The sequence below is a fragment of the Bufo bufo genome, chromosome 1 (assembly GCF_905171765.1).
Source record: "Bufo bufo chromosome 1, aBufBuf1.1, whole genome shotgun sequence".
NCBI classification, from domain to species: Eukaryota; Metazoa; Chordata; class Amphibia; order Anura; family Bufonidae; genus Bufo; species Bufo bufo.
Window position 1 is genome coordinate 30,103,103 of NC_053389.1, and position 14,827 is coordinate 30,117,929.

A 14,827-nucleotide genomic window follows, 5' to 3' on the forward strand; every position below is an offset into this window, starting at 1 on the left:
AGAACCTGTCCTGATCACACAGAGCTGCCTCATCCTCCTCTCTGCCTGTCAGGAATCATGATCCTGAATACAGGTGAATCTCTGTGGGAATGGAGAAGATGAGGAGACATGAGAGGAGGGTGAGGTGTGGATAATGAGCGGCAGCTCTTGTATGCAGTCTCCATTACCACAGTCTGTCCTGTCCGTCAGCTCTGTACTTCATGTCTCCTCATGAACTAATTTCCCCATAGATTCAGCTAAAGATCTTATCATCTGTATTCAGGATCCTAACCCCTGACAAGTAGAGAGGAGGATGAGGCAGCTCTTTACCTCAGTGCTCGGAAGTAACTTGTCCTCATGTGTGATCAGGACAGGTTTTGTGTGAACTAATGAGACAGTGGCCATCTTGCTTCCCCTGATGATTGCCATTATAACTAATGAAAGGTATTTGGGAACATATTTATAATAAAGTAATATTTAAGCATTTTCATTTTCCATATCCCGGAGAACCCCATTAAGATATACAGCAGGGGGGCTTAGGAGGTGAGATGCAGGCCACGGCAGCGTGGTCTGGCCACATCCAGGCGTTCCCGATTCTCACTATGTAGCCGGTCAGCGGCAGAGAGGCCTTGGGTGGCCCCCTGGTCATCGGCCCACCGGGAAATTCCCCTGTAGGGTCTATGGGAATTAAATTAGAATGATATTTTTTTTACTCATGTCCTTTTTTTTTTAGGTGGTGGCTTTTAACCCTTTGAGTCGCCCTCTTGGGCTGTAATGTATCAGTAAGACAGGTTCTCCTCATCCACATGGCCCAGTCAGTAAGAGACCAGCTTCATGCTGTTCAGTCTCAGGACGACCCCATGACTTGCACTGGTTGGGAGGACTGCTGTGCTGTGTGACCATTCATATTACATGTAATGCTGTATACATGTCTACCCGCCCCGAGACAGGCCTAATATGTGCGCTTCCTCCTCACACACACAAAATGGCGCCCGACAAGCCGCCCTAGCAACAGCCGAGCGGCCAATGGACAAGCGAATTCTCTTAACCCCTTCACCGCCTCTTCAGCCGGAAGCCCGCCTCACGAACGCGCACTCGCCCGCTAGGGAAGAGGAAGCTCATGGGTTAAATTTGCGCAGATGGCACGCACCGTGACGTCACCACGCTTTGTGCGTCGAGCCCGCAATGCCCTTCTCCCGTGCCCTTAGATAGAGTGACGTATTTCCTTTCAGAAAAGCCGCACTTCCGGTCCCTGGTAGCTGTGACATTGAGGCGGGTGTGCGGTGTGAGAGCTTGAGGTGAGAGGCCGGGGACTGGTGTTCCGGGATGCCGGGGGTGCAGTAGGTACAGGAGGGTATTCATAGGGGTGCAGGGGCCTGGTGAGGACGGGAGGGGCAGTGTCCGGGAGGCTGAAGAGTTGGGGTGCAGTCCTTCACAGTGGTATATAGCGCTGTCATGTCAGTCACGTGGTTCTGTACGGTTATGTGACTATTACAGCTGGTATTTGCTGCAGTTATCGCCCCACAAAGCAGCGCAGCCGCTTCCAGTGTCACCCCAGTAATATTGGCCCCGGGCGCAGGCTTCTTACCTTTACAATTTACTAAATATTGCAAAAATTACAGGAAAACTGCTGCCGTAATCAAGGGTCAGCAATCTCCAGTACTCTGCCGCTGTGAAACTACAACTCCCAGCATGCTCATGTGCTTGGCCGTCCTTATTAAGGTCTAAAGAAATGAATGGAGCTTGCTGGGAATTGTAGTTCCACCGCCATTGCAGTCCCCTGGGGTTTGCTGACCTCTGCTGTGTAGGTCACTATAAATAAAGAGGAAGTTCTGCATGGCCATTCTTAGAGGGATTGTCCACTTTCCAGATTGGGGGGGGGGGGGGGGGCTCTCACTTAGTCCATGCAGTCTCAGGACCTCCATTTCCTTTATTCGTGCACCGGGGAAGTGGCAAGGTGACATCAGCTGAAGGGGAAGGGCCCCCACCTTCTTAATTACAGGGTGGTAGAATACACGGAGATCATTTGGATCTTTTTTTCCCCCTTTTATTAAGCTGTGGGTATGAGGAGCGGAGGACGTGGTGACTGATGTGTAGTGCTGCGGAGCCGGTGTCCTCTGTGTGTGACAGTGACATGAAGCCGACATTGTCTTTTCTTCTAGTATTTCCAGCCGGCAGTATGGGAGACGACATCCGCGAGAAGATTGAGAACTACAAAACGGCTCCATTTGACGCCCGGTTTCCAAATCAAAATCAGACCAAACACTGCGTCCAGAACTACCTGGGTAAGAAAAGTGTTCAGTGACCGTGTCTGACCCCAGTGTCCTTTAGGCGCATGAGTGTACACCGCTCACATATAGGTCTACAACATTATGTTATCCTGTACTGATCCTGAGTTACATCCTGTATTATACTCCAGAGCTGCACTCACTATTCTGCTGGTGCAGTCACTGTGTACATACATTGCATTACTTATCCTGTACTGACCCTGAGATACATCCTGTATTATACTCCAGAGCTGCACTCACTATTCTGCTGGTGGTCACTGTGTACATACATTACTTATCCTCTACTGATCCTGAGTTACATCCTGTATTATACTCCAGAGCTGCACTCACTATTCTGCTGGTGCAGTCACTGTGTACATACATTACATTACTTATCCTGTACTGATCCTGAGTTACATCCTGTATTATACCCCAGAGCTGCACTCACTATTCTGCTGGTGCAGTCACTGTGTACATACATTACATTACTTATCCTGTACTGATCCTGAGTTACATCCTGTATTATACCCCAGAGCTGCACTCACTATTCTGCTGGTGCAGTCACTGTGTACATACATTACTTATCCTCTACTGATCCTGAGTTACATCCTGTATTATACTCCAGAGCTGCACTCACTATTCTGCTGGTGCAGTCACTGTGTACATACATTACTTATCCTGTACTGATCCTGAGTTACATTCTGTATTATACTCCAGAGCTGCACTCACTACTCTGCTGGTGCAGTCACTGTGTACATACATTACTTATCCTGTACTGATCCTGAGTTACATCCTGTATTATACTCCAGAGCTGCACTCACTACTCTGCTGGTGCAGTCACTGTGTACATACATTACATTACTTATCCTGTACTGATCCTGAGTTACATCCTGTATTATACTCCAGAGCTGCACTCACTACTCTGCTGGTGCAGTCACTGTGTACATACATTACTTATCCTGTACTGATCCTGAGTTACATTCTGTATTATACTCCAGAGCTGCACTCACTACTCTGCTGGTGCAGTCACTGTGTACATACATTACATTACTTATCCTGTACTGATCCTGAGTTACATCCTGTATTATACTCCAGAGCTGCACTCACTATTCTGCTGGTGCAGTCACTGTATACATTACATTACTTATCCTCTACTGATCCTGAGTTACATCCTGTATTATACTCCAGAGCTGCACTTACTATTCTGCTGGTGGAGTCACTGTGTACATACATTACTTATCCTCTACTGATCCTGAGTTACATCCTGTATTATACTCCAGAGCTGCACTTACTATTCTGCTGGTGCAGTCACTGTATACATTACATTACTTATCCTCTACTGATCCTGAGTTACACCCTGTATTATACTCCAGAGCTGCACTCACTATTCTGCTGGTGGAGTCACTGTGTACATACATTACTTATACTGTACTGATCCTGAGTTACATCCTGTATTATACTCCAGAGCTGCACTCACTATTCTGCTGGTGCAGTCACTGTGTACATACATTACATTACTTATCCTGTACTGATCCTGCCCCCCCCCCCCCCCATACTTGGAGCGCAGCTGTTCGTTCTGTTTCCAATAACTACCAGAATAATTTAGTGTAAATTATCTATTTCTACACCTCGATATAGTTAAAGGGGTTCTCCGCTTTTCCTGTATTGATGACCCATGAGCAGTGCATTCTCTTTATACAGTTGATCTGTGGGGTGCCAAGTTTTGGATCCTTGCTGATCTGATCTTGATGACCTATGCTCTCCATATAAGCAAAGCGTAGAACCCCTTTCAGTGGTGAGGGTGGAGCGCCCAGCAGGTGTGTGTTTATGCCCTGGCAGTGGGAGCTGGCTGTAGTATATAGGGGAGCTCTGCTACTTTTTTTTTGTAATTATTTATTGAATAAAACAGACTATTATTAAGCAAGATCTCTTTGCAATATAAGTACAATATTCTGCTACTGGCAATTTAACTCCTTAGATCAGGGATCAGCAACCTTTGGCACTCCAGCTGCTGTAAAAACTACAATTCCCAGCATGCTCCATTCATTTATACAGGAGTTCGGAGAAGAGCAGAGTAAGTATGCATGCTGGGAGTAGTAGTTCCACAGCAGCTGGAGGGACGGAGGTTGCCTCCCCCTGCCTTAGATGATACAATCAATAGCACCTTCTGCATTCAACTAGGTGAACAAATGGAGGGACGCTGATCAGGAAGGGCCTGACCACGTCCTCCGAACCTGCTCGGTAGAGAAGCCTATTAGGCTCCAATATGGCTGTCAGTAGTGTCCTTACAGCCTGACATTATAAACTGCAGTACATAAAATGAATAAAAAAATAATGATGCACCAAGAAGGAGATGTTGGAAAGAAGCTTCCTATGTGTGACTATAATGATGATAGAGGGAAGTGATTGCAGTATTAGAGGAAAGAGAAACTTTGGGAAAACTGTAAAATTGAATGGAGGCTCTAGGGCCCTGTTGTGCTGCCTCTAGCCCGGAGCCGGGAGGAGCCGGGGCCTCTAGCCCGGATCCGGGAGGAGCCGGGGCCTCTAGCCCGGATCCGGGAGGAGCCGGGGCCTCTAGCCCGGAGCCGGGAGGAGCCGGGGCCTCTAGCCCGGAGCCGGGAGGAGCCGGGGCCTCTAGCCCGGAGCCGGGAGGAGCCGGGGCCTCTAGCCCGGAGCCGGGAGGAGCCGGGGCCTCTAGCCCGGAGCCGGGAGGAGCCGGGGCCTCTAGCCCGGAGCCGGGAGGAGCCGGGGCCTCTAGCCCGGAGCCGGGAGGAGCCGGGGCCTCTAGCCCGGAGCCGGGAGGAGACACAGTTGGATGTTTTAAGCTCTGCCATAAGAACACATGGGCGCAGGACGTTCTGCACATATCGCTGAGCTGTTAGTGTCCCTCGTCTGTTGTATGCAGTGGCTCCCAGATCATCTCACCAGCAGTCGGGGCAGAGTGTCGCTCCACAGCAAAGGCAGGATTGAAGTTCTCACCACGAGGCCTGCACACTCAGATCCGACCGTTGTTGGGTCCCGAACAGAACCTGGATTCAGCGCTGAAGACCATACGTTTCCTGACTGTAGCAGTCCATGCTTCTCATCCACCACTGCAAACTAAGGCGACTGTGAATGGCAGGACACTTAATGGGCTCCGTGACACCAGTTCTCCTTCTCCTGGTCTGGGCAGAGACAGTACCTTGTAATAAAGAGGCCACCTGGATGCTGGTCACCAGGACTGTGGGAGCTGTTTGAGCTTGTTAGCAGACCAGTACAACCATTTACGTACTAGATGGATTATGTCAGCAATCAGTTGATCACAGGTTCCCTTGTGGGAATTTGGCAAAAATAAAGAAAAAGTGCTTCTCTGACATCCTGGGTTATTTCACTTATCCCACACATTGCTGTAAAAGTAGAAGAAAAAATAGTCATGGCTCTTGGGATTCGACGATGATAAAATATTAAACTGAATCGCCCTCTGACATAACAGCCCTCTGCAGCCGGCTACATAGCCTGTACATCTGACGTATGTGGCCACCTTTATAACACAGGGGTGTGCCCACCTGGGTGTCTCCCTCCTGCTGTCAGTGCGTGCTGGTATTTGTAGTTCTACAGCAAGCTGGTTCATGGTCCTGGCACATGCCCCTATTGGCGCCTGCGCTTTTCATGGCTCCCATTCAGTTGTAGTTTTGCAGTCACATGACTGACAATCTGTCCCCGTCTCTGCACGATGTATGTGAACAGAGACTTATAGTTTCTCCTGTCGCCTCCCTCTGCTCCCAGTGATGGCCGGACACCCTGGTCTCCCTGCTGGTTTTCTACGTTGTCTGGTTTCAGGTCTGCGAAGGAGCTGCCAACTATAAAGATTAATCATTAACATCCGTGAGCCGTGCACGTCTGCGATCGCACTATGGCCGCCGCACGGCAACTACTCCTGTCCCTGCACTGATTCCCCAGAAGTCCTCGGCACAGGATTACATTCTAAACTAAGCCTCTGCAATAGTGGTGACACTACTACTCCCAGCATGCCGCAGCTGGAACAGGTCCTGGTGATAGGCCAGAGTTTTATAAAAAAAAATTGATCAGTATTGAAGGCGGCATTTAAAGGGGGTTTTTCTCTAATTATTATATTTTAGCAAGTGCCTGCAGCCTGCCCCCTGAAGCAGAGGATTTGTACTAACCTGCAGTCCTCTCGCTGCCTCTGCTTTCTCCATGTCTGTGGACTGTTTACATCCGGCGGTGCATGGTCCAAGGCACCGCTCCAGCCAATGACACCGGGCACCATGCCTTGTAGGACCTGCTCAGCTGAATGTAATGAAACCTTCCACTTTCAGATCTGTTGCTTCATTCTGGGAGAAAAAGTACTTTAAAGTAATATGCAAATGAGCAGTTAAGTGCACTGGGGGCGGGCCCAAGCCACTGCTCATCCTTGCGCCTTCTGTTTCCTTTGCTAGAACCTTCTTGAGTGACAGATCCAGGCAAGGTGACCTTCATCAATCAAGAAGGAAAGCGAGGTTGAGGAATTGGAAGGGGCAAGGGTGCACAGAGTGGCTTGGGCCAGCCCTCTGTGCACTTAATTGCTCATTTGCATATGGCTTAAAAGTCCTAGAACGGGGAAGGCACCATTCCATTCAGCTGAGCTAATCCTACAAGACATTGGCTAAGGCAGATCATTTGATTGCTGCTGCCAATCAGCTGTTTTGAGAGGATCATATTACACGCGTCAACTTTTCAGAGCTTCCTGTTGGCTGAGAGGGGTCACGTGACCCTGGTATATTTTTGGTTCTGGGTAATGTCATGTGTGAGGCTTCTGAAGCTTCACATGATTTCCTAGTACAGATAATTTATGGGGGGTTGTGGGAAGAGTTGCATTTTTTTTCACCATTTTGGAGTAGTGATTTTATTTTATTTTTTTCTATGATTCTTTTAAATACTTGGCATTAGGCAATCTAGTAGGACAGGGATGCCCAACCTGCAGCCCTCCAGCTGTTGCAATACTACAACTCCCAGCATGCCCTAATAGCTTTAGGCTGTCTAGGCATGCTGGGAATTGTAGTTTTGCAACAGCTGGAGGGCTGCAGGTTGAGCATCCCTGTATTAGGACATGCCTCTTGGGTCTTCCGGCCTTTATCAGTCCCCTTGCTGCCATGGAAGCCCAGCGGCACCCTATGGTCTTGCCTCTGAGCTGGCAGGGCGAGCGCCCTCACTCTGTCAGACTCCTTAGATGCTGTGGTTGCTATTGACCATGGCATCTAAGGGGTTAAAGGGAGCCTGTGAGCAGTTTTGACCATGCTATACTGCTGACAGTGCTAGGCAGGGGATGCGGAGAGCAGTACAAACAATCTATGGAGCTCTTCTCATCAGGAGTGATGTGAATGACGCTTTACTCTACCAGGGAGCTGGAGCTTTACTTTGCCCTCTGCATTGTGCTGCATCGCTGCACTCGCCCTCTGCCCTGAGTGACCGCTGTAGGATCCCACCAGGAGGCCGCTACAGCTGTAGGATCCCACCAGGAGGCCGCTACAGCTGTAGGATCCCACCAGGAGGCCGCTACAGCTGTAGGATCCCACCAGGAGGCCGCTACAGCTGTAGGATCCCACCAGGAGGCCGCTACAGCTGTAGGATCCCACCAGGAGGCCGCTACAGCTGTAGGATCCCACCAGGAGGCCGCTACAGCTGTAGGATCCCACCAGGAGGCCGCTACAGCTGTCTCTGGAGATAGCACGTCAGAGAAGCTCCGCCTCCTGCACACATTGAGCAGAGCCTGGCAGAATAAAAGCTCATATTCATACTCAATAATAGAGCCAAAAAATAAGTTTATTGGGGGAACTGTACAATTGAAAGGTGGCTCTAGGACCCTGTTGTGCGGCCTCTGGCCCGATCACGGGGGGAGGTGCGGCCTCTGGCCCGATCACGGGGGGAGGTGCGGCCTCTGGCCCGATCACGGGGGGAGGTGCGGCCTCTGGCCCGATCACGGGGGGAGGTGCGGCCTCTGGCCCGATCACGGGGGGAGGTGCGGCCTCTGGCCCGGGCAATTATATACCTGTCCACAGTAAGTCCCTCCCAAGCTCCCACTAGTGGTGACTGCAGGTACTGTGATCTCGCTAAACCATGGACTTACTGAAATCTTGTTTTTTCTGCTTAGATTTTCATCGATGTGAGAAGTCTCTGAACGCTAAAGGCAAGGACCCCTACCCATGTCAATGGTACCGCCGTGTCTACAGCTCCATGTGCCCCAACTCGTGGGTAGGTGATGCTGAATACTTGCATGTTGTGTTTTTTTTTATTTAGCATCTGGAGAGTTGCCATGTTCACCCTGGTTCTTCTTCACACTCCATCAGGTTTAAATGTTCTCGTTTGAGCGTCTCCAGTAATATAACGTTTATATATATAATGCAGCCGCCTGTCTCGCCCACCAGCCATACCAATACAGTATTACGTGATGGCCACTCATATGAATGACCGTCGTTCATGTCATGTGTTGAGGCCGGGTTTGAAGTTCTTTCCTGCCCCCCCTCCCAGTACTGGTCCTCAGTGATCCCACCACCCTCCCCTTCAGAGCTTTGTATGAATGGAGCCAGTTCCCATCTGGTGACTTGGAGCAGGAAGAAACTGAAGGGAATGCAGAACTAAACCAGCGCTGTAAGGGGCACCCCCATATATTGGAAACTAATGGTATATTCCAGCCACAACCTCTACTGGAGTCTGTCCCCTCCTCTTACTGTATGAAGCCCATGGCAATGCTAATAGTGCTGTGTGACATGATTACAAGTACCGGAAAAGGGGATCTGCCAAAAGGAACTTTGTTTGGTAAGTGAATTAGGTCCAAAGTGCCGAGCGGGGCGTCCCTAACGGTTCAAGGGGCCCAAGCCGTCCAAGAGCCCAAGCGTGCCTCTCCACCAGAGCCTAAGACCCCTCCTTCTGGTCCGCCCCTCCTCTGCGATGTCACATACTTCTTTTATACTCTGTCCGCATCGTTGGCGCTTGCGTTAGATTTCGCTGAAGCAACCACTAACGATACAGAGTTCAAAAGAGGTATGAGAGGTTGCAGAGGAGGTAGATTGGGCGGTCTTGGACTCGGGGGAGAGGCGTGCCGGGCTCCTTGATCCGTTGCTGATGCCCTGCTGAGCACTTTGGTCCTAACTTTTATTCCAAATGTATTTTTCTGGTATTTTCAGAGACCACGAGCCCAGACTAAGGTATAGTTTAATCCTGTTGCACAGCATTGCCATAGGTTTCCTGCAGTAAGAGGAGGTGGCGGATTCCCTATAATTCGCTCTGGTTACCGCGGCTCAGCACAGTGTTTGACCTGGTTTTCCACTTGTACTTTCTAAAATCAGATGTAAAGTTAGTGGTCCTAACACCGTCAGTTTCATGTCAGACTGCTGTGACCTCCATGAGAACAGCCGTCCTGTGACCCTCCGCCCCGTGGTCAGGCAGGTACAGCGCATGGAGTTAGCCAGTCTCACAGACACTGAATGGAGCTGATGTGACCACTCGGTGGGACCCCTGTTGTCATGATTTTGTTGGTCCCAGTGGTCAGACCCCCAGCAATCATACAGTTGTCACCTTTCCTGTCGATAGGTGATACTTGTTGTCTGTGGGCCAACCGCTTTAAAGGGAATCTGTCAGGAGTTTTGACCATACTAACCTGCTGACGGCACTAAGTTAGAGTTGTGGAGTGGTTTATTATCATTTTGTAGTGTGAATATGAAGTTTTATTCTGCCAGTTTCTTCTCCTGCATGTGCCCAGGAGGCGGGGCTCCACTGAAGTGCTTACAGCCCCTCCCCTCTGGTCTGATTGGCAGCTGTAGCATCCAGCCAGCAGATCTAACACAAGGCAGGAAGCGAAGAAAGTTGCTGCAGTGGCGCGGATTCGCTGATGGAAATGGACGTGGGACTTCAATTTAGATATTTTATTTGGAGAAAGCGCATGACCATGTAAACAACGAGTTTTGGGGACAAACACTTCCCCTTCGTCAGCTTAGGTCAGGCAGGAAGGGGCTGTGAGGATGTCACAGTGAAACTGCTTCCTGGGCAGTCTGGCAGAATAAAACTTCATATTCTCACTGCTCCTGATGAGAAAAGTTGAATGAAGGGGTATGTTCTGTTCTTCCCAGCCCTCATCTAGTGCTGTCAGACCGCCTCTAAGCTGGGGAGGAACTCGTACCACAGGTCTGTCTGACGGGTGTCCTGATTTTGTAAAGTGCCATTAATTTGCAAGCTGGTTTATACGGATAGATTGGCAGGAGGAGTGCTGAATCCAGCATACAGATTAATCCTAGTCTTTCTGATTTTTGCCTCCTTTCATACTATTCCTTATGTCTTTTTGTAGGTGGAGAAGTGGGACGAGCAGAGAGAAGCAGGGACCTACCCCGGTAAAATATAAAGCTGGACGTCTGTAGTGAAATGGACTCTTCTTGCTCCCATTAGTCTGGAATAATGTTGACTTGAATTGGGAAATGTCAGCTGGAGTCGTCCACGTGAACCTGATGATCTGTGCTGCTCGGCAATGGGAAGAGAGCACCTAGTACATTTATTTCTATGTCAATAAAAAAAAAAAAGAAACCCGGACTGGGCTGTTCCTCTGATTTATTTTATTTTTGGCAGATAGGTATTTCCCTGCCAGGCCCGTCCACGCCATAGAACTAACTTTCCAGGTGTGAGGCCAGTTCACTGTAAGAAATAACATGACTCCGGTGGGGGGTTCACATGTGAAAAAACATAAGCCACTTGTATATTAAATCTTTATTGGATCTCCAGGACAGATGCAAGACACAGAGAGGAGACAGGCGATCAATGCGCAATCAGCAAACGATTATATCTTCACAGTGCATTATAATAGGCTAAAAAAGGGCGAGATCAGCGTTTCTAGTTTCTCTGCTGCCACCTGGTGTTCATAGTGTGAACTGCAGCAACGCTTACTTGGCAATAGAACACTCACAAACAGAAATCCTGCAAAAAGCTTATTTTTTTGCACATTGGAATAACATAGGTTGAGGTTTTGGACATTCGTCTGAACCTTCTAATGGAAATGTAGTTACCAAGGTAGGCCGGTATCAAACGGTATCCCTGAGCCCCGTGGTTCTGCAGAATTTCTGTGCCTAAAACCAACCTGATTTCTACAGCCAGTCCAATGTAAGTCACCCAGAATGGAGGACCTGCTGATAAACAGTCTGTGAAATATGTCACTGCGGTATGAAAATATACGTTCATAAATGATAGTCTGGGATGATAAAGGGTTAAACAATGGTGGGGGTTATTAGGTCTTCTATTGTGTATGATCGCGTAAGGAGACAGTTATTGAAGGCCCTCTGTTGTCGGCTTCAATATGTGAAATCCGTATTTTATTATCTTTCTTCAGTGCGGAGATTCAGTCCCTCGAAGTTACAGGCCCAAAGCCTGAGCCTGCACTACCGGCAGATTTCTGTCCAGTGCAGGGTTTTGTGATTGCGGATTCAGCTACAGTCTGTACTTTGTCCCTGTAATCCGCCACCTGCTGGTCCACGCTCTGTTCATAGGAGCCAATCGGATTCCAGGTTTACTGCAGGTTTGGCGCTAGTACTTATGCTGGCCACTTACCTTTGCCCACCTCTTCCTTCTCGTATTACTGTGGTCACATTATGGCGTTACAGGTATGGCCTGTTATCATTGTGCTCTCAGAGAAGCAAATCCTAGAAGAATGGCTACACAGCATCAGGAGAAGTCCTGCTACTTTCTAATAGACTTTGGTTCAGTTCATCACAGTTTTAAGATCTCTGCTTGCTGTCAGGAGATGGAAATGTAAGGGGGGAAAAAAAATGGCTGCTTTGTGCCCTGGCGAGCGCTGTGGCTGCAGACTGGAATGACCAAGCAGCGCGTGCTCCTAACCTCGTCACGACCTGCGTCCCCAAAAACTCTCATGAAGTCCTTTGAGTCGTCCTCCAACCTGTGGCTGTCGGGGTATGATGGGAGTTGTAGTTTCACAACAGCTGGAGAGCCACAGGTTGGACTCTTTGTCAAGATACAAAAAATTGTGTTCATCTGTTTTTGGGAAAGGGGGATGAGTACAAATGCGTCCATCAGTTGTCACCCAGCTTTCCTGGACTCCAGCGCCACTGGTGTCTGTACAATTCACTCCCTTGTGTTGCATCAAAGTCCTATCTGCTTTTGGGAAAGCTGGGTGATGAACAATATGGCTGCTAATATGATACCCATGTGACCTGTCAACTAAATGGACAGAGGTGTCCGATGCCATAGCCAGATTTTCTTTTCAGGAGTCTAGTAAACTTCCCAGTGAGGGCTGTGACGATGGACGTGTTGGTTGTCACCCAGCTTTCCCAGAAATGGACAAGATATTGCCACCAACCAGCTTTCCATGGCAAAGTGCCCAGTGGATGAATCCTTCCAAGTAGTCAGGTTTGTTGTTCAGGATGCTGGGAACGTTGGGTAGTCGCTGCAGTGGAAGCTGTGATGGGTCCATGACTGGCTGTAACCCAACTTTCCCAGAAAAAGATATTACTAAAAAATGGTTGACAAAAGAGGACGACACTTCACAGGTTTTATTTTTTTTCTTAAAGGGTTTGTTCGCTAATTTCCAGACGGGCGGGACCCGCGTTGGTGAGACTACTCTACCTGATCCCCGAAGCTGACTCCAGCATGGCTTCCTGCTCGTCTCGCATCCTTCCATGTAAATTCCCTGTTTGACGCTGCTGCAGCCAATCACTGGTGTCAGCGGTGATCGCCTCCCCTTGTGTCACGTGACCATTTTTTGACATGACGCAAGGAGAGCAGCGACCAGTGATTGGCTGCAGCAGCGTCAATCGGGAAGTTTTCATGGTGGAATCCGAGACAAACAGCGGAGGCTGGGAGCGAACGAGCCTGGGATCTGGTAAGGCTCCACTCACATGACAGTGAACACTGCTGCTTTTAGAAACCATTGAAGTCAATGGGGCTATTCACATAGGTGTTTTTATATATATTTTTTTAAACGATCTGTAAATAGACGCTGTAAAAACATTTGACATGTCCTATTTTTTGCTATTTTCACGGTCAGACAGACCCTACTAAAATCAATGACCATTTTTAACAGCTGTTAGACAGGACTGCACCCGTCTAATGGTCGCTAAAAACGGTTACACTTGCGCAAAATGGCCTTTTATGGGTTAGATTATAAAAAATAAAAATGCCGGTACTTACCTCCTCCACTTGCATACGCAGAAACATCTCTTGATGCAGAAGGACCTCTGCTCAAGGCCTCTTGCACATGAACGCTGTGTGCCCGTGGCCGTATTGCGCCCCATTCACGGAGATGGATCGGAAGCACTACGGAGCGCTTCCGTGGTGTTTGTCCGTGCTGCCGCACCGTAAAAAAATAGAACTTGTTATATTTTTTTTGTGGTGCGGACGGATCACGGAACCTTTCAAGTTGAATAGGTCTCGATCCGTCCCGGCCGCCGCACGTCCCAGTCCCCAATGCACGGAATGGATGAACAACGTTCGTGTGTAAGATGCCCAAGTGTGATGATGTCACCATGTGCCCCTAGCGATCATGCCAGGAGTGCATAGTCCTACAGCATCAAGAGAGGAGTGACTGCCTCTGCGTGTGCAAGTGGCTTAAACCCCCCCCCTCCCCCCAAACTCATTACAGCTGGGGGCCACTATAGGGGACATTATGTATACTGCAGGGGTTGGGATTTAAATAAGGCTGATCGCATACATTTTCCCTTTCACATTTGACCACGGCATCAGGGCGGTCCAGAAGCAGAATCCGCGTGTTTCCGCTCTGGTAACAGCGTTCCCCGGCTGAGATCGGGGAACCTGTTACACTGCTCTAATAGCCCAAAGCCAGCTTCGGAGTCTATTAGAGGAATATACCAATACAGGCCACTAGGTGGCAGCACTGTATTGTTATATTGAAAATTAAGTTTTCAGTGATGGCTATATAGCCATCAATGAACACAGTGGGCAATCTAATGATTGATGATTGTCACCCAGGGTAATTTAAAAAAAAGTTTTTACAAATCAAAAAAGTTCAAATCACCCCCATTTCCTAAAAATATAAATACTTAACCGATAAAAATAAAAAACATCATGGGCATCGCCGCGTGCGAAAATGCCCATACAATTAAAATAAAACAATATTAATGGCATACGGCAAATGGCGTAACGGGAAAAAAAAACAGAAAAACTGTCAATTCACCATTTTTTGTAAAACGTGATCAAAAAGTCAGGCACACTTCAAACTGATATCACTGAAAAGTACAGATCGCCCTGCAAAAAAGTTATAGAGGTCAGAATATGGTCATAAAATTTTATATTTTTTTTTCTTAAAGATTAGAATTTTTTTTTTGTGTGTTATCGCTGTAACCGTACTGACCTGGAGAATGAAGATAACCGGTCAATTTTACCATATAATGTACGGTGTAAAATAAACAAATAAAAACCTTTGTCAGAATTGCATTTTTTCCCAATTCTACCCCATTTGGATTTTTTTCCCGCTTCCCACTACATGGTATGCAAGCGTAAATGACGCCATTAGAAAGTACAACTTGTCCCGCAAAATATAAGCCCTCATAAGGCTATGTGAACGGAAAAATAAAAAAGTTAGGACTATGAGT

General features: G+C 48.3%; 1 protein-coding gene across 2 annotated transcripts; it reads left to right on the forward strand.

Annotated features, from left to right (window-relative positions):
* Positions 1–1,135: 1,135 nt before the first annotated feature.
* LOC120992606 (cytochrome c oxidase subunit 6B1) lies at positions 1,136–10,802 on the forward strand. Of its 2 annotated transcripts, none has more exons than XM_040421677.1 (4): positions 1,136–1,277; positions 2,142–2,264; positions 8,374–8,474; positions 10,564–10,802. In XM_040421677.1, exons 2-4 carry the CDS (start codon positions 2,159–2,161, stop codon positions 10,615–10,617), a joined length of 261 nt encoding a protein of 86 aa, XP_040277611.1. In that variant the 5' UTR covers positions 1,136–1,277; positions 2,142–2,158; the 3' UTR covers positions 10,618–10,802. The 2 variants fall into 2 exon arrangements, with proteins under 2 accessions (XP_040277611.1, XP_040277612.1); XM_040421678.1 differs by having other exon boundaries at positions 1,221–1,323.
* The last annotated feature ends 4,025 nt before the right edge of the window (positions 10,803–14,827 follow it).

Excerpts from the sequence above, each read along its gene's own strand:
- LOC120992606 (XM_040421677.1), top strand. The coding sequence starts at position 2,159 with ATGGGAGACGACATCCGCGAGAAGATTGAGAACTACAAAACGGCTCCA. Across the intron at positions 2,265-8,373 it reads CTGCGTCCAGAACTACCTGG|ATTTTCATCGATGTGAGAAG; the intron begins GTAAGAAAAGTG and ends TTTTCTGCTTAG. Across the intron at positions 8,475-10,563 it reads CCATGTGCCCCAACTCGTGG|GTGGAGAAGTGGGACGAGCA; the intron begins GTAGGTGATGCT and ends GTCTTTTTGTAG.